Source organism: Procambarus clarkii, chromosome 35, assembly GCF_040958095.1.
Source record: "Procambarus clarkii isolate CNS0578487 chromosome 35, FALCON_Pclarkii_2.0, whole genome shotgun sequence".
Classification (NCBI taxonomy): domain Eukaryota; kingdom Metazoa; phylum Arthropoda; class Malacostraca; order Decapoda; family Cambaridae; genus Procambarus; species Procambarus clarkii.
The window spans coordinates 21,260,918-21,286,299 of NC_091184.1; the positions used below are offsets into that span (position 1 = coordinate 21,260,918).

General features: G+C 41.8%; 1 protein-coding gene across 1 annotated transcript in view; it reads right to left on the reverse strand.

Annotated features, from left to right (window-relative positions):
• The window catches only part of LOC138371140 (chemotaxis regulatory protein ChePep-like), a 44,664-nt gene that overhangs the window by 15,232 nt on the left and 4,050 nt on the right, over positions 1-25,382 (reverse strand). Inside the window, exon 4 of the mRNA XM_069335973.1 lies at positions 16,409-16,558. Coding sequence (XP_069192074.1) covers positions 16,409-16,558 — 150 coding nt within the window. The remainder of the gene's footprint in view (positions 1-16,408; positions 16,559-25,382) is intronic.

The following is a 25,382-nucleotide window of genomic DNA, read 5'->3' on the forward strand; positions in this document are numbered from 1 at the left end:
TAGCTTGCTGGCGTTGAGTGAAGTGTGAAGTTTCCAAGGCGATTTCGCGTTGACGACACTCAAGAGCCAGAGTCGCTTGTTGCTTGTCATGTTCGCGTTGCATCTCCAACTCGCGTTGTTTGGTTTCAAGCTGTACTCGTTCACGTTCACGGAGTAATGCGACCTCACGTTCGTGTTCTTCTCTCCTCAAGGTATCTTCATGTTCCCTGAGGGTGATTTCTCGTTCTTGTTCTTCCTTCCTCAAGGCAGTTTCACGTTCCCTGAGGGTGATTTCTTCCCTTCTTAAGGCAGCCTCACGTTCTTGTTCTTCCCTTCGTATGGCAGCTGCTTCTCTTTGCTGCTCACGTTCAATCTTGGCCAGCTCTAGTTTAAGTTTCATCGTTGCCAAGTCAGTTTTATCTGCAATATAGTAAGTTTCATGAGTTTCAGAGTCGATCTTACCTTGCTCTAAATAGTAATCCAGCAACAGGTTGTGTAGGTCATTTTTGTTGGCTTGGTAGGGAACTTCTAGTTGATACTCATGTGCAAGAGTTTGTAATTCAGTCCTCTTGGCACGACTTAAAGTCAATATTTCACCTGCTGGATTTGCACGGAAAGCTTGGAGACGAAACATGGTGAAATTAGCAAATAAAGGTACACGAATATTCAATAGTGAATGTCAGAAACAGGACAACGTGGCAACTGATACCTATCCTGTGAGATCTTTAACAATTAAAGTTAAGTAAAAGATGTTAAATGATTAAATTAAATCAAGGGCGCAGGAAATCTTGTACCCGGTACTCATGTAAGAGGATAAGGGCAAGAAAATCCTACTAACAAATGAAACAGAGTTTCGAAAACAAATGAAACAGTTAATTGCCTCAAAAGTAAAATTGGTAGTCCAAGGATGTAGGCATACCTTGCCAAGTCTCTATAGGACATAAAGCAAGTTTTTCCTACTGAATTTAATATGATTCTTCCAGAATTAGCGAACTTTTGTGCTCTGAAAAAGTAAGCTAATTCCCTACCGTTGTATGTATCATCATCTCTGACTGACGTGTAGGGGTGCGAGGTGTCAACTGGTGACGAGAACTGCTGCCGAGGTCCCAATTCAGCAACTAAAGTTCGAGCTAGAGGAACTATGGCCCACTTTGTCCTCCTACAGTCAGATTGCAGAAGATTGGGTACTCTTGACCCGGGGCAGACCACAGTACCAGGGTACCAATATGATGATCTGTCTAAAATGAGAAATATCCAAGGGACAAAGATGGTAAACACGAGTAATAACATGGAGGGAGAGATGACCAATTAAGAGTATGACTGCGGCCTACAGTCACCACGTAATCCAAAGTTGTCTCACCTTCACCATATGTTACTCTCGTAATGCACAATACACCGCACCATATAAAAAATGAAATTGAATATGAAAAATAGTAAAAGCTACGTTAACAAAGTTAAATACGCTTACCATAAATTACCACTTGGCACCAGTACCTGAGTGAAGCTCCTAGGACAGGCCCCCATATAATATGTGACGGTAACGCGTTGGTGTTCGGCTGTTCAAAGCTAGGGGTATGGCCTCGTCACATAGTATTAAAAAAAAATAGAAAATCTGGAACTTCGTCTGTGGTAAGGTAAGGAGAAGACACACAAAACACAAGTAAATTTTAACAATGGAATTTTAATTACGTTAAATAAACAAACATGAATAAAATGGACAAACAAATTCGTATAATAAAATCAATCAATCAAAATAATAAGAATAATTAAATGACACAATGAAAAGTTACGTTAAGACAAAATAACAAGAAGTGCAATATACAAGTAAATGAGAGGTGCTGGAATATTGGCTTTAAGCTATCACCTCTCTCAGTACACGTACGCCAAAGCTTACGTCTAGCAGGGAGAAGTGTTAACTGTGAAAGCACTGAATATTCTGAGGACTGAGGTCTTGGCGGCCCCAGACATCAAGTAGTATGGGGGGGTGGAGTGCAGTTGCAGCCCGACCGGCGACCAATCAGAGGAGCCGGCAGCAAGACAGGTAGTTTGGCGGTTTGAGTCTGAGCAGGTGTTCTTGGTTGCATACGTTTTGCGCTCTGGCAAACCTTGCTGGTGTTGTTGTCGTTGTTGGACATTTCTTCCATAGTAGATATATATATTTGTTGCGACGTATTTTTGGAGGGAAGAGCAGGCTCAATCTCTTGAAGGAGATTATCGTCACAATATATATTTATATATATATTTATATATATATATTTATATATATATATATATATATATAAATATATATATAAATATATATATAAATATATATATAAATATATATATATATATATATATATATATATATATATATATATATATATATATATATATATATATATATATAACTGAAAACTCACACCCCAGAAGTGACTCGAACCCATACTCCCAGGAGCAACGCAACTGGTATGTACAAGACGCCTTAATCCACTTGACCATCACGACCGGACATAATGAGGTGATAGCCGAAGCTATTTGAACCACCCCACCGCCGGCACTCGGATGGTAATCTTGGGCATAGCATTTTACCAAATCACCTCATTCTTTGGGGCACACGTGAGGAACACAAATGCGAACAAGCCTGAATGATCCCCAGGACAATATTCAACTGAAAGCTTCGGGCATAGCATTTTACCAAATCACCTCATTCTTTGGGGCACACGTGAGGAACACAAATGCGAACAAGCCTGAATGGTCCCCAGGACAATATGCAACTGATAGCTTCGGCTATCACCTCATTATGTCCGGTCGTGATGGTCAAGTGGATTAAGGCGTCTTGTACATACCAGTTGCGTTGCTCCTGGGAGTATGGGTTCGAGTCACTTCTGGGGTGTGAGTTTTCAGTTATATATATATATATATATATATATATATATATATATATATATATATATATATATATACGACGTTATTTACGACGTATTACAGAAAAAATTGACATTTAGAACATACGACGCAATACCTTCTTTGCGCCCGAGCCGCAGGGCACCAGATTCTGCACAATTACGACAGCAAATATACAATAAATACATCAATTTGTACCGTAAAATTATTCGGTTTTCACGACAGTGTTGCCAGAACTACGTAGTATTTTTTTAAAAAGTTCATAATTTTACAATTTCCACCGAATTTTTTCGTATTATGACCCCTTAGTGTGGAAATTCAGAGAGGAAATGCTCACTGCATCCATAGTTCCTGCCCATCATATGAAGAGATGGTGGAGCTATACAATTTCTGACAAGTAGCTTTGTACCTTGCATGTTATCATTATTGTAAATTTTTTTATGTAATAACAATTTCAAATAAAGCTAGATAAATATACACACATTAAATATATATATATATATATATATATATATATATATATATATATATATATATATATATATATTTATATATATATATATATATATATATATGTATTTATATATTTATATATATATATATATTTATTTATATATATATATATATATTTATTATATATATATATATATATATATATATATATATATATAAATATGACCAAAGAAGTAAGATTAATAATTCTATCACGAATTTTCTCAATATTTCTTATGTTTCTTTTCACTGTATGTGGTAATTGAAAAATCAGTTCTCCAAAATTCATTTTTATTTCTAGTCTGACGCGACACTTGAACTCGTTTTGTAATAACTTATTACATTTTTAATTAAAGACTTTAGTTTACACACACACAACTATAACCTGCAAACACTGAACAGATTTCTTACTATGCTATAATTCGAGAGAGAGAGAGAGAGAGAGAGAGAAGATTAAGTCACCCAAAAGGTGGCTTGGGCATGAATAGCCCATAAGTGGTGGCCCTTTTGAGCCATTTCCAGTATCAATAGATGATACTGGAGATCTGTGGAGGTGCGACTCCACCCTTCGTGACGGGAGATTTCTCCCGTGGCTATAATTCAAACGGCTTTTCATTTTATATACCTGCATTTGGGTGAGGTGATATGTTACAACAGTTTTGGATGAGGTGAAGACAAACTTTCAACACAAGATAGAACACGAAACAATGGGTATAATATTGGGTAAGTTAAAGGGAAGAATGGAAGTAAAATGCAAAGGGCCTATTGGCCCATATTTTTTGATGCGTCTATAGACTAGAAATAAAAATTAATTTTGGAGAACTGATTTTTCAATTACCATCGACAGTGAAAAGAAACATAAGAAATATTGAGAAAATTCGTGTTAGAATTATTAATCTTACTTTTTCGGCCATATTTAATAATATATGTCTACCGGAAAAACTGCTAGCAAAATATACTAATATTAAATCGCATTACCCAGCAGCAAGGAATCAAACCTTCTAGATAAAATATCGCCAAGATCTGATTCGAAATCAGATACACAAGGCAGAAAATTAAATCAAACACAACAAAATGCAACTACTACATGCTATAAACCAATGGAGAAACAGCAACATCGACGAAAGTCTCCGTACTCGCATTGAGCAACACCTCGACTTCCTCACAGATCGACATCACCTCAGCACCGAAACCAGGATAATCAAGAAACTAACAACATTATATGGAGGACCTATGGCAATTTCACGACCGAGAGACGGCTTCCTGAAACTTGCAGGAATCAACCTCACTGAGGACCAAGTCACTCTCCTAAATCTGGGTATAAACTGTCACGTTATGTCGAGACCAAGTGAGATGGCCCGGAAAGTGGAGTTGGAAATCCTGTTGGACGACATATTCGAAACAGAGACACAAAAGAAGGTCACCACCAAGGACACCTTACAAGCAGAACTTATCGCAGAAGGAGGAAAGAATCGAGGCAACTACAGAAGCACCATACTGTCCCCCGAGCTCAAAGCGGCAGTTAAGAGCCTTCGTGAGAACAAGGAGATAGTCGTCAGGAGAGGTGACAAGTCGCCAATATACGTAATTCTTAAAAAAGACGAATATCTGGCGAAAATGAACCTCATACTCTCTGACCAAACTAAATTCCAAAGGGTAACGAAGGACACTACAGCCGAATTGAAAGCAAAGGTCAACAAATTGATCGAAACTATGAACGCCAAGAAATCCGGACTCCACCTGCCAAAGATTATTAGGGAATACACACCTGGATACGCGTATGGAAATGTCAAGACACACAAGCCTGGAAACCCACTTCGGCCAATCATCAGCCAGATACCCACACCTACGTACAGACTGGCGAAGCGACTCAACGGCTTGCTGACTCCTTATGTCCTTTGCACCTTCAGCCTGAAGTCTCCAAAGGAATTTGTTGACTTCGGGGAACAAGAGCCTCAGGAATAAGAGCCTCGTTGGACGTAAAATCACTGTTTACCAACGTACCTGTGGATGAAACAATCGGGATGATAGCGGACAGAGTGTATCGTGATCCGGCCTGTACTCCTCTTGACATACCAGAAAACATTCTAAGGGAACTACTCCAAGCTTGTATTAAAGAAGCACCCTTCTTGAGCCCGGATGGGCACATGTGTAAGCAAGTAGATGGAGTCGCCATGGATTATCCCCTAGGGGTCTTGTTTGCGAACTTCTACATGGGTACCATCAAACAAAAAGTCTTAGTCGACATGAACTTGAAACTGGCCATATACTGCAGGAATGTTGACAACATTTTTACACAGGTACCTGATGTCAGACATCGGCAGGAGCTGAAGGAGGCATTTGAGCGGAATTCTGTGTTGCGTTTCATTTACGAGATGGAGAAGGATGGGAAGCCGCCCTTTCTAGATGTAACAGTCATGGAATGGAGCAGAGGTTTCAACACTGCAGTCTATATTAAGGAAACCAACATAGGAATGTGCCTCAATGCCAACAGTGACTGCCCAGATAGGTACTGGAGGAGTGTTGTGAATGCTTATGTCGACCGTGCTCTCAGCCACAGCTCAGGATGGAAGCAAGTCGATGAAGAACTCTGTAGGGTAAGGCAGGGCCTAGTCAACAACGGCTTCTCCAATGGTTTCGTTGAAGACATCATAAGAAGGAAGGTGAAACGCCATGCAACCTCTGAAGAGACAACAAACACAACACCTGTACCCTCTATTAGACTATTTTACAGGAACTTCTTTTCCACAGCTCATAAAACGGAGGAAAGGGTCCTGAAAGATATTGTTAATAGAAACATTATTCCTACAGACAAAAATCAGAAAATACAATTTACTATAAAACGAAGAAAACTGCCAACCTACTCATGAGAAACTCTCCAGACACAAAGCAGGACGCTTTGAAAGAGACCAATGTCGTCTATGCCTTCAAATACCCACTTGGGGACTGTAAGCCTCAAAGAACTCAGTATATAGGCAAGACAACAACATCTCTTTCCAGGCGATTAATGATGCATAAGCAACAGGGCTCCATTAAGGAACATATAATCTCTTCCCACAACCAGACCATCACCAGAGAAGTCTTAACAAAAAACACAGAAATCATCGATAGATACAGTGATAGCAGGCCGCTTGATATCTGCGAGGCACTACGCATTAAGAAGTCAACACCAGCAATCAACAGCCAATAAATTCACAACTATATTCTACAAACTTCAAGACTCCGCACCAATATAAAAGCATCATGATATATGGGCCAATAGGCCCTTTGCATTTACTTCCATTCTTCCCTTAATATACCCAATATTATACCCATTGTTTCGTGTTCTATCTTGTGTTGAAAGATTGTTTTCACCTCATCCAAAACTGTTGTATCAAATCACCTCTCCCAAATGCAGGTATATAAAATGAAAAGCCGTTTGAATTATAGCATAGTAAGAAATCTGTTTAGTGTTTGCAGGTTATAGTTGGGTGTGTGCAAACTAAAGACTTTGAAAATGTAATAAGTTAATATGAAAAGCGTTCAAGTGTCACGTCAGACTAGAAATAAAAATGAATTTTATAGAACTGATTCTTCAATTACCATCCCTTTATCCCTGGTTTTAGGAAAACCAGGGATAAACTGAACATCTTGTATCAGAATCTTTACTTTAAAATGCATAACGTTTCGAATACTTCTCGTATTCATCATCAGATCTAAAAGAAAAAACAGAAATCACAATCAAATAGCTGGTAAACAAAGAACTCATATTGAATATAATTACCTATCAAAGAAAGGAAAATGCTTAAAAAACAAAACACTTAAGCGCACTTAAAGTGATCAATACAAATAAAACATATTAACTGTCACATATATTAAAACTAATTTAAAATCATTAAACTACAAGTTGAAATTTATAACTACTAAAACAAACCATTCTATTAAACTTACGTGAAGTGATCAAAAGTGAAACTTGATACCTAACACATAGATACTAAACACTATAACAAATAATAATATAATGACAACAAATCTACAAAAAATGTATGTAAAATACAAACAAAATAAACGACAATTATAAAGTACTAACCAAAATCTTATAAAAAACTCAAATATTAAATAAAATTAAATACCAAAAAATGTATTATATATCCTAAATAAGAGATTATATTAATGTACAATGTTAAGACTTGAAATAAGTAAGAAAGGGCAAAGACATGGTAAACTAAACAAAATTAAACTACCAAAATAAACTAAAAATCAAATTACAGGGCCTACTGTGCACTATACAGTGTACAATTGAACAGCTGAAAGGTTGCTATTTAACAGAGGCCGCAGCTCCTTATATATAAGGATTCCATTACTCTCAAATCTGACTGGCCATTCATACAAGTGTCCAGAATTTTAAAATCAGATTCCAGCAGAGAATGATCAAACTCATAACAATGGTTTCTAATCTCCGAAAATGCTGGTTTAGACAATGGTAATCCAGTCCTAAAAGATAATCCCCGGTGCTCAAGTATCCTAATCTTAAAGTTCCGAATGGAACTCCCGATATATCCAGCACTACAGCTGGAACAATTATACATATATACGACATTTGAGCACAAGGGGGTAGGCACTTTATCTTTAAATTTAAAATAAGAGCCTATGGTATTTGTGTTGTAAAAATAAATCTAAAGTCTACTTGAGGATAACACTGCTGCAACAGTCTCCTCAAACGACTCCTTACAGAAAAGCTAATACTGCCATAAAATGGTAATTTAATATATTTAAGATCCCTTTCTACTGTAGTAATCCTACACGATGGGTGAAACTTCTTATTTAAGAAATTCCTTATAAAGGTATAAACCATATGCAAAGGATAACCATTATTTGAAAAAAATTTCACAAGAAAATTAATTTCCTGATCAAAGTTATTCCAATTAGAACATAAAACTAAGGCCCTATTCAGTAGAGTGTTAATTGCATTTTTCTTAAAAATATCAGGAACAAAGGAATTAAAATTTAAACCTAAACCAGTAAAGGTTGGTTTCCTAAAAACATTAGTGTTGAACCCATTGAGGTTATTCACTTTTACATCAAGAAACGACAATGAATTATCAACTTCACACTCCGCAGTAAACTGTGTATTACTATGTTGTGCATTAAGATACTCTCTAAATTTCTCAATATGACAACCAGCATTTTCGGAGATTAGAAACCATTGTTATGAGTTTAATCATTCTCTGCTGGAATCTGATTTTAAAATTCTGGACACTTGTATGAATGGGTAGTCAGATTTGAGAGTAATGGAATCCTTATATATAAAGGAGCTGCGGCCTCTGTTAAATAGCAACCTTTCAGCTGTTCAATTGTACACTGTATAGTGCACAGTAGGCCCTGTAATTTGATTTTTAGTTTATTTTGGTAGTTTAATTTTGTTTAGTTTACCATGTCTTTGCCCTTTCTTACTTATTTCAAGTCTTAACATTGTACATTAATATAATCTCTTATTTAGGATATATAATACATTTTTTGGTATTTAATTTTATTTAATATTTGAGTTTTTTATAAGATTTTGGTTAGTACCGTTGAAGTATTCAAATAGCTTCAGCTATCACTTCCTTATGTCTGGTCGTGATGGTCAAGTGGATTAAGGCGTCCTGTAAATACCAGTAGCGTTGCTCCTGGCAGTAGGGGTTCGAGTCACTTCTGGGGTGTGAGTTTTCAGTTGCATATAGTCCTGGGGACCATTCAGGCTTGTTTGCATTTGTGTTCCTCACGTGTGCCCCAAAGAATGAGGTGGTTTGATAAAATGCTATGCCCAAGATTACCATCCGAGTGCCGGCGAGGAAGTGGTTCAAATAGCTTCGGCTATCACTTTCTTATGTCCGGTCATGATGTTCAAGCGGATTAAGGCGTCCTGTAGATACCAGTTGCGTTGCTCCTTGCAGTATGGGTTCGATTCACTTCTGGGGTGTGAGTTTTCAGTTATATATATATATATATATATATATATATATATATATATATATATATATATATATATATATATACATATATATATATATATATATATATATATATATATATATATATATATATATATATATATATATATATATATATATATTGTGACGATAATCTCCTTCAAGAGATTGAGCCTGCTCTTCCCTCCAAATACGTCGCTACAAATCTATACAAAACTAATATGGAAGAAATATTCAACAACGACAACAACATCTCCAAGGTTTGCCAGAGAGCAAAACGTATGCAGCCAGGAACACCTGCTCCACCTCAAACCGCCAAACTACCTGTCTTGTCGCCTGCTCCTCGCTGATTGGCTGCGGGTCCGGCTGCAACTGCACTCCACCCACCATACTACTTGATGTCTGGGGCCGCCACGACCTCAGTCTTCAGAATATTCAGTGCTTTCATACGGTTGACATGTCTGCTTGGTAGACTGAGCTGTGGCTTACGTGTACTAAGAGAGGTGATAGCTTAAAGCCAATATTCCTGCACCTCTCATTTTATTGTATATTGCACAGCTTGTTATTGCTCACTTGTCTTAACGTAACTTTTCATTTTGTCATTTAATTATTCTTATTATTTTGATTGATTGATTTTATTATACGAATTTGTATGTCCATTTTATTCATGTTTTGTTTTACTAACGTAATTAAAATTGCATTGTTAAAATTTACTTGTGTTTTGTGTGTCTTCTCCTTACCTTACCACAGACAAAGTTCCAGATTTTCTATTTTTTTTATTCAATGTGACGAGGCCATACCCCTAGCTTTGAACAGCCGAACACCAACGCGTTACCGTCACATATTATATGGGGGCCTGTCCGGGAGATCTTCACTCAGGTACTGGTGCCAAGTGGTAATTAATGGTAAGCGTATTTAACTTTGTTAACGTAGCTTTTACTATTTTTCATATTCAATTTCATTTTTTATATGGTGCGGTGTATTGTGCATTACGAGAGTAACATATGGTGAAGGTGAGACAACTTTGGATTACGTGGTGACTGTAGGCCTCAGTCATACTCTTAATTGGTCATCTCTCCCTCCGTGTTATTACTCGTGTTTACCATCTTTGTCCCTTGGATATTTCTCATTTTTGACAATCATCATATTGGTACCCTGGTACTGTGGTCTGCCCCGGGTCAAGTGCACCCAATCTTCTGCAATCTGACTGTAGGAGGACAAAGAGGGCCATAGTTCCTCTAGCTCGAACTTTAGTTGCTGAATTGGGACCTCAGCAGCAGTTCTCGTCACCAGTTGACACCTCGCACCCCTACACGTCAGTCAGAGATGATGATACATACAACGGTAGGGAATTAGCTTACTTTTTCAGAGCACAAAAGTTCGCTAATTCTGTAAGTGTCATATTAATTTCAGTAGGAAAAACTTGCTTTATGTCCTATAGAGACTCGGCAAGGTATGCCTACATCCTTGGACTACCAATTTTACTTTTGAGGCAATTAACTGTTTCATTTGTTTTCGAAACTCTGTTTCATTTGTTAGTAGGATTTTCTTGCCCTTATCCTCTTACATGAGTACCGGGTACAAGATTTCCTGCGCCCTTGATTTAAATTAATCATTTAACATCTTATACTTAACTTTAATTGTTAAAGATCCCACAGGATAGGTATCAGTTGCCACGTTGTCCTGTTTCTGACATTCACTATAACTGAATATTCGTGTTACATTTATTTGCTAATTTCACCATGTTTCGTCTCCAAGCTTTCCGTGCAGATCCAGCAGGTGAAATAGGGACTTTAAGTCGTGCCAAGAGAACTGAAGTAAAAACTCTTGCACATGAGTATCACCTAGAAGTTCCCTACCAAGCCAACAAAAATGACCTACACAACCTGTTGCTGGATCATTTCTTAGAGCAAGGTATGATAGACTCTGAAACTCATGAAACTTACTATATTGCAGATAAAACTGATTTGGCAACGATGAAACTTAAAATAGAGCTGGCCAAGATTGAACGAGAGCAGCAAAGGGAAGCCATCGAACAACAAGATTGAGCTGCTGCCATACGAAGGGAAGAACAAGAACGTGAGGCTGCCTTGAGGAAGGAAGAACACGAACGAGAAATCGCCCTCAAGGAACGTGAACTCGCCCTCCAGGAACGTGAGGTTGCAATGCTCCAGGAGCGGGAACGCGTACAGCTTGAAACCAAACAACGCGAGTTGGAGATGCAACGCGAACATGACAAGCAACAAGCAACTCTGGGTCTAGAGTGTCGTCAACGAGAATACACGTTGGAAACTTCACACCTCGCTCAACGCCAGCAAGCTACTGCCAATCTTCCCGTCAGTTTTAATATATCACATGCAAGTAAGTTAATGCCATCCTTTGTAGAAGCAGAAGTTGATGTGTTTTTCACCACCTTTGAAACCCTTGCTAATCAACTCAGTTGGCCTGTCGACCAATGGGCCACACTTCTCAGAGTCCATCTTACAGGTAGAGCTGCAGTCACACTCAGTACTTTGGCGTCTGAGAATGACTACCAGACTCTGAAACAAGCAGTGTTGGACGCCTACCTCCTCTCTACTGAAAGTTATAGAAGGAAATTCCGTGACCACCTGAAGGCAAGTACCACTACCTTCCTCGAGTTTGCTAACACAAAACGGAGATATTTCATGAAATGGCTGGAAGCAGCACATGTCTCTACTTTTACAGAACTCGTCAACCTGATGCTAGTTGAAGAATTCTTGAGGCGTGTGCCGCCTCCTGTCCGTCTCCACTTAGCAGATAAAGAAGAAACCGACTACCTGAAGTGTGCTAAGTCGGCTGACACTTACAGCCTCATCCACCGGCTGACACCCGAACCATCCTCCAGTAAGAAGTCGTGGTACAGTTACGAGAAAGTGAGCCCCGATCAAGCTGGCTCGCAATTGTACTGCAAGTATTGTAGACTCTATGGACATACCATAGACAAGTGTGGTAAGTCTCAATACAAGGGAACCACTGACCCACAGAAACCCAAACCAACTCCTCCTAAGTCCGGTAAGCCTGTGATGAATGTTGGTGTTAATGCTAATGATCTTTCTCTTTTCAGTAACCACCTGTATACTGGAACTGTCTCTGCCAACGGTTCAAATCCGGAGGGACGTTTCAAATTGAAGATCTTGAGGGACACAGCGGCTCTTCAATCGATCATCTTGAAGTCGGCTGTGCCCAACATCGTCTACACCGGAGAAACTGTCTTCATCACTGACCTCACTGCTACCACTCCATACCCTCTCGCCAGAGTCCACCTGGATTGTCCCTACGTGAACGGAGAAGTCCAAGTCGCCGTCAGGGAAAAGCCTTTTCCCATGCCTGGAGTGCAACTTCTCCTAGGCAACGACTTGGCAGAAGACCTGCAACCGACCAACCTGATTGTCATGGACAAACCCCAGGTGTGTAACTCTGTGCCAAGTAACCCTATTCTAGCGTATGTTCCAGCAGAGGTTCAAGAGAGTGATGAAGTTTCTCCTCCGGTTCTCGTGACCACCCGTGCACAAGACGCACGTCCACAGCCAGCTGACTCTACTGCTACCGCTGTCCCTCAAGACCCTCAGAAACTACCCCCGAATCTGACCAAGTTGGAGTTCCGTAAGTTGCAGAGGGAAGATCTTACTCTAACACCATTGTTTTTCCAGGCTGAGACTCAACCCGACAGTATTCCTGGGTTCTTCCTAGAGAACGACTTGCTCTACCGCAGATATAGACCCAGTAAACTGAAGGAGGAGGACGATTGGGCCAACATCGAACAACTTGTGATTCCTACCAGCCTGCGGCCCACTATTCTACACCTGGCCCACGGAGCACTCTCCCACTACGGCTTCAACAAGACTTACCATGGAATTCGTCAAGACTACTACTGGCCAGGTATGGTAAATAGCGTCAAACAGTACGTAAAACAGTGTCATACATGTCAGATGGCAGGCAAACCGAACATCTCCATTCCCAGAGCGCCACTGATTCCCATACAGGTTCCTGTGGAACCTTTCCACAGACTCATAATAGACTGTGTTGGTCCTTTACCTCGGACCAGTTCAGGTAACGCCTATATCTTAACCATCCTGTGTCCTACCACCAGATTTCCCATAGCAGTTCCAGTGAAGAACATAACGGCTGCTACGGTTATAAAACATCTATTGAAGATCTTCACTCAATACGGATTTCCCAGGGAGATTCAAAGTGACTGTGGTACCAACTTCACCAGTGATCTCTTCAAAAGGACACTGGAGGAGTTCAACATCAAACAGGTATTGTCCAGCCCCTATCATCCTGCTTCACAGGGTTCTCTTGAACGTAGTCATCAGACTATCAAAGCACTCTTGAAAAAGTTTTGTAGTGAAACCTCTAAGGATTGGGATAAGCAAATCGACCTTATAATGTGTATTTACAGAAGTCTCCCCAATGAGTCCCTAGGAGTATCTCCTTATGAGATGCTCTACGGCCGTAAGTGCCGTACTCCCCTTAAGGCTTTCAAAGACTCTCTCCGAGATGCCACCTTCAGTGAGCATCAGAATGTGCCCCAGTTTCTTCAAAACCTTCAACACATTCTAGAGAGAGTCCACCGTTTTGCCCATGATAATCTATTGATAGCCCAAGAGAGGATGAAGACTCATTACGACCAGACCAGCAAAGTAAGAAAATTTAAGCCGGGAGACTTCGTCCTAGCATACTTCCCTATCCCAGGTTCACCTTTACAAAACAGGTTTTCAGGACCCTACCGCGTCAAAGAGTGCAGAAACAACAACAACTACGTTATAGAGACTCCAGATAGGCGGCGGAAGACCCAGCTGTGCCACATCAACCTCCTGAAGCAATATAATGGTACTCCTCCCACTGTCCTGATTAACTGTTCTACCTTCACAGAACCCTACATCCACAGTGAGACCTTCCCAGCTTCTCCTCCCAAAAGCACTGACAAGGAGTCAGCGCTTTCTAATTCCGAAATCCTTAATGATCTTCCCAAATACTTTCAGGATAATAATCATGCTCCTTTGCCATATTCTAATTCCACTCTCACCTCGTCAGATAAGCCCTTCATCCTCCATGTCGACGCCAGTGGTACCGACGTTGGTGTCGTGATGCAGCAACGAGGCGAGGAGAATACACCTGTCAGCGACTACTGCTACAAGGAACTACGGAACAATTGGCAAGGAGCTACTCTTCATCATCCTGAAGCTCCAGCACTTCACTCCACACCTGAAAAGTGCTTGGTCTACCATCAACACAGACCACACCACCCTACACCTCCTGCAGCACGCCCACTTCTCATCTCAACGTCTTCTACTATGGGCTTGATAACTGCAGAAATTCAACCTGGAGACACGCTATACCAAGATTCCGACAACATCTTAGCCCATGATCTCTCCAGAGTTTATGAAGTAGAAGCGACTCCATCTATTACTCCACCATATAACGACGTACTTCTTCCAGAACCGCAGTCTTCGGGGGAGAGTTGTGACGATAATCTCCTTCAAGAGATTGAGCCTGCTCTTCCCTCCAAATACGTCGCTACAAATCTATACAAAACTAATATGGAAGAAATATTCAACAACGACAACAACATCTCCAAGGTTTGCCAGAGAGCAAAACGTATGCAGCCAGGAACACCTGCTCCACCTCAAACCGCCAAACTACCTGTCTTGTCGCCTGCTCCTCGCTGATTGGCTGCGGGTCCGGCTGCAACTGCACTCCACCCACCATACTACTTGATGTCTGGGGCCGCCACGACCTCAGTCTTCAGAATATTCAGTGCTTTCATACGGTTAACACGTCTGCTTGGTAGACTGAGCTGTGGCTTACGTGTACTAAGAGAGGTGATAGCTTAAAGCCAATATTCCTGCACCTCTCATTTTATTGTATATTGCACAGCTTGTTATTGCTCACTTGTCTTAACGTAACTTTTCATTTTGTCATTTAATTATTCTTATTATTTTGATTGATTGATTTTATTATACGAATTTGTATGTCCATTTTATTCATGTTTTGTTTTACTAACGTAATTAAAATTGCATTGTTAAAATTTACTTGTGTTTTGTGGGTCTTCTCCTTACCTTACCACAGACGAAGTTCCAGATTTTCTATTTTTTTTTATTCTATGTGACGAGGCCATACCCCTAGCTTTGAACAGCCGAACACCAACGCGTTACCGTCACAATATATATATATATATATATATATATATATATATATATATATATATATATATATATATATATATATATATATATATATATATATATATATATCCAGCAGAGAGAGAGCCCCATTACCTAATGTCCCGCAACTCTGATGAGCCTGTCGGTCGCCCAGACGGAATCACTGTGAACCCCTGGAAGAATAATAGACAGTTGAAGTGGGACTACAGTTGCGTTTCAACTTTAGCCAACACCTATGTTGACTTCAGAGCTACACAAGCAGGAGGAGCTGCCAATCACCGAGGAGCAGCCATGTCACATAAATACAGTGATCTTGAACACCACTACAATTTTGTCCCCATGGCCTCAGAGACACTTGATGTCTGGGGTAAAAGTGCTGCTAGCTTTTTGAAGCTTTATGAAGGTGGTGGGATCTAAACTAATCGAAACAACTAGAGACCTTAGAGCTGCCAGTTTTCTCTTTCAGAGCCTTCAGGGGAATGTAAAAGTTTACACAGTCTATGATGAGTCTGTGGAAAGGTTCCACAGGAACCTGGATGGGATTTAATGGAGCCTGGGGAATAGAGATGTTAGGTTTACCTGCCATCTGACATGTATGACACTGTTGCACGTTCTTTTTGACGTCATTTGCCATACCTGGCCAGTAGTAGTCTTGTCTGATTCCGTGGTAGGTTTTGTTAAAACCATAGTGAGAAAGAGCTCCGTGAGCCAGGTGTAGAATATCGGGCCGTATACTGGTGGGAATCACTAGTTGTTCGACATTGGCCCAATCGTCATCCTTCTTCAGCTTACTGGGTCTGTATCTGCGGTAGAGCAACTCATTCTCTAGGAAGAACCCAGGGATACTGTCAGGTTGAGTCTCAGCCTGGAAGAATAATGGTGTTAATGATTGATCTTCCCTCTGTAACTTACGGAACTCCAAACAAGTAAGATTCGGTGGTAGATTTTGAGGGTCTTGAGGGACAGTGGTAGCAGTAGAATCAGCTGGTTGCGGCCGTGCAGCGTGTGCACTGGTGGTCACCAAAACCGGAGGAGAAACTTCATCACTTTCTTGGACCTCTACTGGAACATATTCAAAGATGGGATTATCCATTACAGAGGTACACACCTGGGGTTTGTCCGTGATGCTCAGGTTGGACGGTTGCAGATCTTCTGCCAAGTCGTTGCCCAGGAGAAGTTGCACTCCAGGCATGGGAAAAGGCTTTTCCCTGGTGGCGACTTGGACTTCACCGGTCACGAAGGGACAATCCAGGTGGACTCTGGCAAGTGGATATGGAGTGGTAGCAGTGAGGTCAGTGATAAGGACGGCTTCCCCGGTGTAGGTGATGTTAGGCACAGCTGATTTCAATATTATGGACTGAAGAGCCGCTGTGTCCCTCAAGATCTTCAGTTTGAAACGTCCCTCCGAATCTGTACTGTTGGTAAAGACAGTTCCAGGATACAGGTGTTTACTGAAGAGAGAAAGATCATTAACAGGAACACCAACATTCATCACAGGCTTACCGGACTTAGGAGAAGTGTGTTTGGGTTTAGTAGATTCATTGCTTTTGTATTGAGCCTTCCCATATCTATCTATGGTATGTCCATAGAGTTTGCAATACTTACAATACAATTGTGAGCTCGCTTGATCTGTACTCACTTTATCGTAACTGTACCAAGACTTCTTACTGGAAGGTGGTTCTGGTGTCAGCCGGTGGATGAGGCTTTAGGTGTCAGCCGACTTCGCACATTTGATGTAGTCGGTTTCACATCCGAGCAAAACACATGCACCGCAGAAAAGGTAACAACAACATACCGGAAACGTACAAAATCAGAGCACAAATCACCAAGAAAATTGAAGAGGGAAATACCGCAAGTGTTATTAGAGTCCTCACCAGTGACGAGAAAATTGCTTCTCGAAACTCAGCCACAGCACGGGCCCTGCAGAGCAAGCACCCACCCAGAGCCCCTCAAGGCGACAACATCGTTCCACCATCAGCCGACACCATTTCAGACCCATTAACCGTTGGTGAATCTGAGGTCTACAAAGCAGCCCTTACTTTTCCACCTGGGTCAGCAAGCGGCTTTACAGGGTTAAAACCTCAACATATCAAGCAAATGTTAAATCCTGCGGTTGGTGATGCTGCACAAGATCTTCTTATGGAACTCACAAGGTTCGTCAACATGTGCCTGGCTGGTGATATACCTGAGCGGTATGATATATAACAGCAAGCGGCTGAATTTCTGAAACCAATCCAGCTAGGATTTGGAATCCCCCAAGGCTGTGAAGCGGCTGCCCATGCAGCACGAGCATACATCACCAGCATTTCTGATGGAAAGGCCCTGCTCAAACTGGACTTTAAGAATGCCTTCAACATGGTCAGAAGAGATGCAGTACTATGTGCCGTACATCGCCATTTCCGGCCCCTCTACCCGTTCACACTATCGTGCTACAGTGGTGAGTCAAAACTGCTCTTTGGTGAACATGAAATCAGATCATGTGAAGGTGTTCAGCAAGGTGATCCTCTTGCTTCCCTTCTTTTCTGCTTAGTCTTAAAAGAAATCACCGAAAGCTTGTCCAGCGAGTTCAACATCTGGTTTTTGGATGATGGCACTATAGCTGGCACCATAGACCACCTCGTGGCAGATATCAGGAAAATAAGGGAGCAAGAAGTAAGTAAGCCTGGGGTCTCGTCCTGAACCCTTCCAAGTGTGAAGTAGTCTCCTCCAACCCAGACATCGTTGCTAGAATAAGGTCTGCCTTGCCTGGAGCCCATGTCATTAGGGCCGAGAACAGCACCCTCCTTAGAGCCCCCCTCGGGTCTAACGCCATTGAGGAGATCCTTGACAAGAAAATCGCAGACCTTAGGAGGATGGAAGACAGAATAGGTGACATCGATGCCCCTGATGCGTTTTATCTCCTCACCAAATGACTATCCGTTCCAAGGCAAACCTACTTTCTGAGGTGTGCCCCATCTTACGACAACCGAAAGCTTGAAGATTATGACCTCTTACTGAAGACCATGCTGGAAAAAGTTGTTAACCTCTCCCTCAACGAATGCCAGTGGAAACAAGCCACTCTTCCTGTTAGGCTCGATTGCTTGGGTGTCCGCACCGCCACTCAAATTGCTGTCCCAGCCTTCCTGTCTTCCTCTTTAGCAACAGATGACTTGGTTAAGGAAATTCTACCTGACACCCTGAGTGATGTAGCGGGGATACAGGACCCCCACTACACGGAATGCGACACGAAATGGGGTGCCATGGCAGACCCAGCACTCAGACCAGCCATGCCGAAAGCCAAGAAACAATCCAGTTGGAACAGCCCCATTGTAGACAAATAAGCGATACCTTTGCTGGAGGCAGCAACAACCCCCAATGATCGTGCACGCCTCACAGCTGTGCAGGCTCCCCATGCAGGGGACTTCCTTTTGGCAGTCCCAATGTCTGCGACAGGCACACGTCTTGATCCACAGGAGCTCTGTATTGCAGTTGCTCTCCGTCTTGCTGCCCCTATCCACACTGTTCATAGGTGTATTTGTAGCGAGACAGATACTGACGAATATGGATTGCATAGCCTGCACTGTGGAAGACCTGGTGGTTGGCACACTAGACTCGACGAAGTCAATGACGTTATTAAAAGAAGCCTTGCCTCTGCTCAGTGTCCAGCGGAGTGAGAGCCCCGCAACCTACTGAACAGTGACTCTGTTAGCTTTGCTGGCCGACCAGACGGAATCACACTGCGTCCGTGGAAGGGTGGCAGACAGTTGGCATGGAACTATACTTGCGTTTCCACCCTGGCAACCACATACACCAACCTCTCTGCCGGCACATCAGAGCCGCTGCGACACACAGAGAAAGAGACAAGTCAGCCAAGTATAGGCAATTAGATCATCGGTACAACTTCGTTCCAATAGGGTTTCAGACCCTAGGCTCATGGGGAGAGAGTGCAAGAAGGTTTCTTAAGGATCTTGGTTCCAAGCTCATTGACACCACAAGAGACCCTAGAGCGGCAAGTTTTCTCTTTCAGCACCTCAGGGTCGCGATCCAGAGGGGGAATGCTCGCTGCATCCTCGGTTCATGCCCGAAGTCGGAGGAGTTCAAGGAAATCTACAGCCTCTAGGAAGCGAACTTTCTTTTATGTCCTCTTAATGTTCATTTTTGGTATAAAATCATATATGTAACTGTATAACCTTGCATAATAAAGTATACACCATAAAAAAGGGGGGTGATAGGAGAAGCGAACACTCTTACGTATTCAGAGTTAAATGGCAAGTTTTTCCCCTAAATGCTCTGTGTTCCCTTCTCTGAGGCTGTGGGTCCCTATAATTGCATAATATATATATTTATATATATATATATAAATATATAAATAAATATATTTATATAAATATATATATATATATATATATATATATATATATATATATTTATATATATATAAATATATATATATAAATATATATATAAATATATTTATATAAATATATATATATATGTATATATATATATATATATATATATATATATATATATATATATATATATATATATATATATATATATATATATATATATATATATATATATATATATATATATATATATATTAGTATATTTTGGTAGCAGTCTTTCCTGTAGACATATATTATTAAATATGACCGAAAAAGTAAGATTAATAACTCCAACACGAATTTTCTCCATCTTTCTTACATTTCTTTTCACTGTTGATTGTAATTCAAAGATCAATTCTCCAAAATTCATTTTTATTTCTAGTCTGACGCGACACTTGAGCGCGTTTCGTAAAACTTATTACATTTTCAAAGACTTTAGTTTACAAACACACAACTGAAACTGAATAGAGCTTTCACATCTTCGAGGTTTATATCTACATTTGGGTGAGGTGGATGAGGTGAAAAACGAACTTTCAACAAAGGGTATTCAATGGGTATTAGATTCCAACACAAGACAGAACACGAAACAATGGGTATTGAATGGGTATTAAATTCAAACACAAGACAGAACACGAAACAATGGGTATTGAATGGAAGTAATTGTAGAAAGCCTATTGGTCCATATTTCTTGATGCTTGTATATTGGAGCGGAGTCTTGAAGTGGGTAGAATATAGTTGTGCATTAATTGGCTGTTGACTGCTAGTGTTGACTTCTTGATGTATAGTGCCTCGCAGACGTCAAGCCGCCTGCTATCGCTGTATCTATCGATGATTTCTGTGTTGCTTGCTAAGATTTCTCTGGTGATGGTTTGTTTGTGGGAAGAGATTATATGTTCCTTAATGGAGCCCTGTTGCTTATGCATCGTTAAACGCCTGGAAAGAGATGTTGTTGTCTTGCCTATATACTGTTTTTTTTTTTAGGCTTACAGTCCCCAAGAGGGCATTTGAAGGCATAGACGACGTTGGTCTCTTTTAAAGCGTTCTGCTTTGTGTCTGGAGAGTTTCTCATGAGTAGGCTGGCCGTTTTTCTGGTTCTATAGTAAATCGTCAGTTGTATCCTCTGATTTTTGTCTGTAGGGATAACGTTTCTATTAACAATATCTTTCAGGACCCTTTCCTCCGTTTTATGGGCTGAGGGATTTTGGGTACGTTTTGCCTCCTGGTCAAAACGTTTTGTGCTACCAGTGACGTATCTTGAATGTAGCATCTTGTACTTGTATATTTGACGTAACTTTAAGTAGGGAAGAGCCGGCTCAATCTCTCTAGAAAGAGATTATCGTCACAACTTTCCCCCGAAGCCTGCACTTCCGGGTGAAGTTACGTCTTCAGATGGTAGAGTGGTAGGTGGAGCAGCCTCTACATCATAGACTCTGGAGAGGGCGTCTGCTATGATGTTGTCAGAACCTTTGATGTAGAAGATCTCCAGGTTGAAATTCTGCAGATATAAAGCCCATCGTAGAAGCCGTTGGTTGTTAAATTGGGCTTGCTGCAGGAAGCGTAGGGGATTGTGGTCCGAGTAGATGGTTGTAGACCGAGCACTTTGCAGGTACGGTTCGAAGTGCTGCAAGTTCAGGACGATTGATAGCAGCTCCTTCTCGATCGTGCTGTAGTTCCTTTGGTGTGGCTTTAATTTATAGCTGTAGTAGCTAACAGGCAGAATCTCCTCGCCTCGTTGTTGCATCAGGACACCCCCGATGCCGGTACCACTGGCGTTGACATAGAGGATGAAAGGCTTCGTGATATCTGGCGAGGCGAGAATAGGATTAGAACAGAGCAGGAATTTAAGTTGTTCAAAAGCAACGGTTTGCTGAATGGTCCAATGATACCGTTGCTTGGGGCTAGTTAAGGTGATCAATGGTGTCGCCACCGTACTAAAGTTCCTCACAAATCTACGGTAGAAGGAGGCAAGACCAAGGAAGCGCAGGAGCTGCTTCCTGGTGGTAGGCTGTGGGTAATGCTGGATAGCTAGGGTATATATGTTTAGCGGAGCTTTGCTGCCACTCCCTATCTCATGGCCAAGATAACGCACTTTACCTTTGGCAAAGGTGGACTTGCCCAGGTTGATGGTGAGGCCGGCTGACAGGAGCTTGGCAAACAATCGTTGCAGCTGGAGCAGATGTTCGCTCCAGGTGTTGGTTGCCACAACGATATCATCCAAGTAGGCGTAGGTGTGATCTAAGCCCTGAATGACGCGGTTGACAGCTCGCTGAAAGGTGGCCGGGGCATTACATAGTCCAAAGGGAAGGCGTTCGTATCTGTAAAGGCGAAAAGGAGTGGTGAAGGCAGATATTTCCTTAGCTCGCTCCGTTAAACATACCTGGTAATATCCTTTTAACAAGTCCAGCTTCGATAGGTACCGCGCATGACCAATGGCGTCCAGGATGTCATCTATTCTAGGTAAGGGGTACGCATCCTTGACAGTCACAAGATTTAACTTCCGATAGTCGGTACATACTCTCACCTTACCATGCGGTTTTGCCACCAAGATGCAGGGTGAGGCCCGAAGGGACTCACAAGGGGTAGCCAGCCCATGATCCAGGAGGTACTGTACCTCAGCCCGCATGACTTCCTTCTTACTCGGGCTGATTCGGTAGAAAGGTTGACGAATCGGCCGTGTGTCGGGGAGTTGTTGGATGTCGTGCTGAACCACATTACACTCCTGTGGATCATCGTTGAACAACTTCTGGTGTTCCTTGAAGATTCTGATGAGAGGTGCACTATTATTGTCCTGAAAATAGTTATTAAGATTAGCAAGGATTTCCGAGTTGGAAAGCACCGACTCAGTGTTAGTGCTTTCGGGAGAAGCAGGGAAGGTTTCACTGTGGAGGTATGCACCATTAAACGCGAAAACTGATACCAACACAGTGGGGGGAATACCTTGATACTGCTTCAGAAGGTTGACGTGGCACAACCGGGTCTTCCGCCGCCTATCTGGAGTCTCAAGAACGAAGTTGTGGTTGTTCCTGCACTCCTTGATTGGGTAGGGTCCTGAAAACTTGTTTTGCAATGGAGAACCTGGGATAGGAAAATATGCCAATACGAAGTCTCCTGGTTTAAATTTCCTTAATTTGCTGCTTTGGTCAAAATGAGTCTTCATCCTCTCCTGCGCTTTCAATAGGTTGTCATTAGCAAATTTACGTACTCTCTCTAGAATGAGTTTTAAGTTTTGAAGAAACTGAGGCACATTCTGATGGTCACTGAAGGTGGCATTACGTAGAGAGTCCTTGAAAGCTTTGAAAGGAGCATGGCACTTACGTCCGTAGAGCATCTCATAAGGAGATACTCCTAGAGACTCATTGGGGAGACTTCTGAAAATGCACATAATGAGATCAAGTTGTTTATCCCAGTCCTTCAAGGTGTCATTGCAGAACTTCTTTAGGAGTGCTTTAATAGTCTGATGGCTACGTTCAAGAGAACCCTGTGAAGCAGGATGATAGGGGCTGGACAATACCTGTGTGATGTTGAACTCCTCCAGTGTCTTCTTGAAGAGATCACTGGTGAAGTTGGTGCCACAGTCACTTTGAACCTCTCTTGGAAATCCATACTGGGTGAAGTTCTTCAATAGGTGTTTCACCACAGTAGCAGCCGTAATGTTCTTTACTGGAACTGCTATGGGGAACCTGGTGGTAGGACACATGATAGTTAATATATATGCGTTGCCAGAACTGGTCCGGGGTAAAGGACCAACACATTCTATGATGAGTCTGTGGAAAGGTTCCGCAGGCACCTGGATGGGTTTTAGTGGAGCCTGGGGAATAGAGATGTTAGGTTTACCTGCCATCTGACATATATGACACTGTTGTACGTATTTCTTGACGTCTTTTACCATACCTGGCCAGTAGTAGTCTTGTCTGATTCCGTGGTAGGTTTTGTTGAAGCCATAGTGAGAAAGTGCTCCGTGGGCCAGGTGTAGAATATCGGGCCGTAGGCTGGTGGGAACATCTAGTTGTTCGACATTGGCCCAATCGTCATCCTCCTTCAGCTTACTGGGTCTGTATCTGCGGTAGAGCAACTCATTCTCTAGGAAGAACCCAGGGATACTGTCAGGTTGAGTCTCAGCCTGGAAGAATAATGGTGTTAATGATTGATCTTCCCTCTGTAACTTACGGAACTCCAGCTGGTAAGATTTGGGGGTAGATTCTGAGGGTCTTGAGGGACAGCGGTAGCAGTAGAATCAGCTGGTTGCGGCCGTGCAGCTTGTGCACGGGTGGTCACCAAAACCGGAGGAGAAACTTCATCACATTCTTGGACCTCTGCTGGAACATATTCAAAGATGGGATTATCCATTACAGAGGTACACACCTGGGGTTTGTCCGTGATGATCAGGTTGGACGGTTGCAGATCTTCTGCCAAGTCGTTGCCCAGGAGAAGTTGCACTCCAGGCATGGGAAAAGGTTTTTCCCTGATGGCGACTTGGACTTCACCGGTCACGAAGGGACAATCCAGGTGGACTCTGGCAAGTGGATATGGAGTGGTAGCAGTGAGGTCAGTGATAAGGACGGTTTCCCCGGTGTAGGTGACGTTAGACACAGCTGATTTCAACATAATGGACTGAAGAGTCGCTGTGTCCCTCAAGATCTTCAATTTGAAACGTCCATCCGAATCTGTACCGTTGGTAGAGACACTTCCAGGATACAGGTGTTTACTGAAGAGAGAAACTTCATTACCATGAACACCAACATTCATTACAGGCCTACTGGAATTAGGAGGCGTCTGTTTGGGTTTAGTAGATTCATTGCTCTTGTATTGAGCCTTCCCACATCTATCTATGGTATGTCCATAGAGTTTGCAATACTTACAATACAATTGTGAGCTCGCTTGATCTGTACTCACTTTATCGTAACTGTACCAAGACTTCTTACTGAAAGGGGGTTCTGGTGTCAGCCGGTGGATGAGGCTGTAGGTGTCAGCCCACTTCTCACATTTGATGTAGTCGGTTTCTTCTTTATCTGCTAGATATAAACGGACGGAAGGGGGAACACGTCTCAAGAATTCCTCAACTAACATGAGGTTGATGAGTTCTGCAAATGTAGAGACATGTGCTGCTTCCAGCCAATTCATGAAATATCTTTTCTTTGTATTGGCAAATTATAGAAAGGTGGTGGTACTTGCCTTAAGATGGTCACGGAATTTTCGTCGGTAGCTTTCGGTGGAAAGAAGGTAGGCGTCCAACACTGCTTGCTTCAGGGTTTGGTAGTCATTCTTAGACGCTTAGGTACTGAGAGTAACTGCAGCTCTACCTGTAAGATACACTCTGAGAAGGGTAGACCATTGATCAGCAGGCCAGCTAAGTTTTTTAGCTAGGGTCTCAAAGGTGGTAAAAAAGACATCAGTCTCTGTCTCAACGAATGGTGGCATTAACTTACTTGCATGGGAGACATTGAAACTTACTGGAAGACTGGCGGTAGCTTGCTGGCGTTGAGTGAGGTGTGTAGTCTCCAACGTGAGTTCTTGTT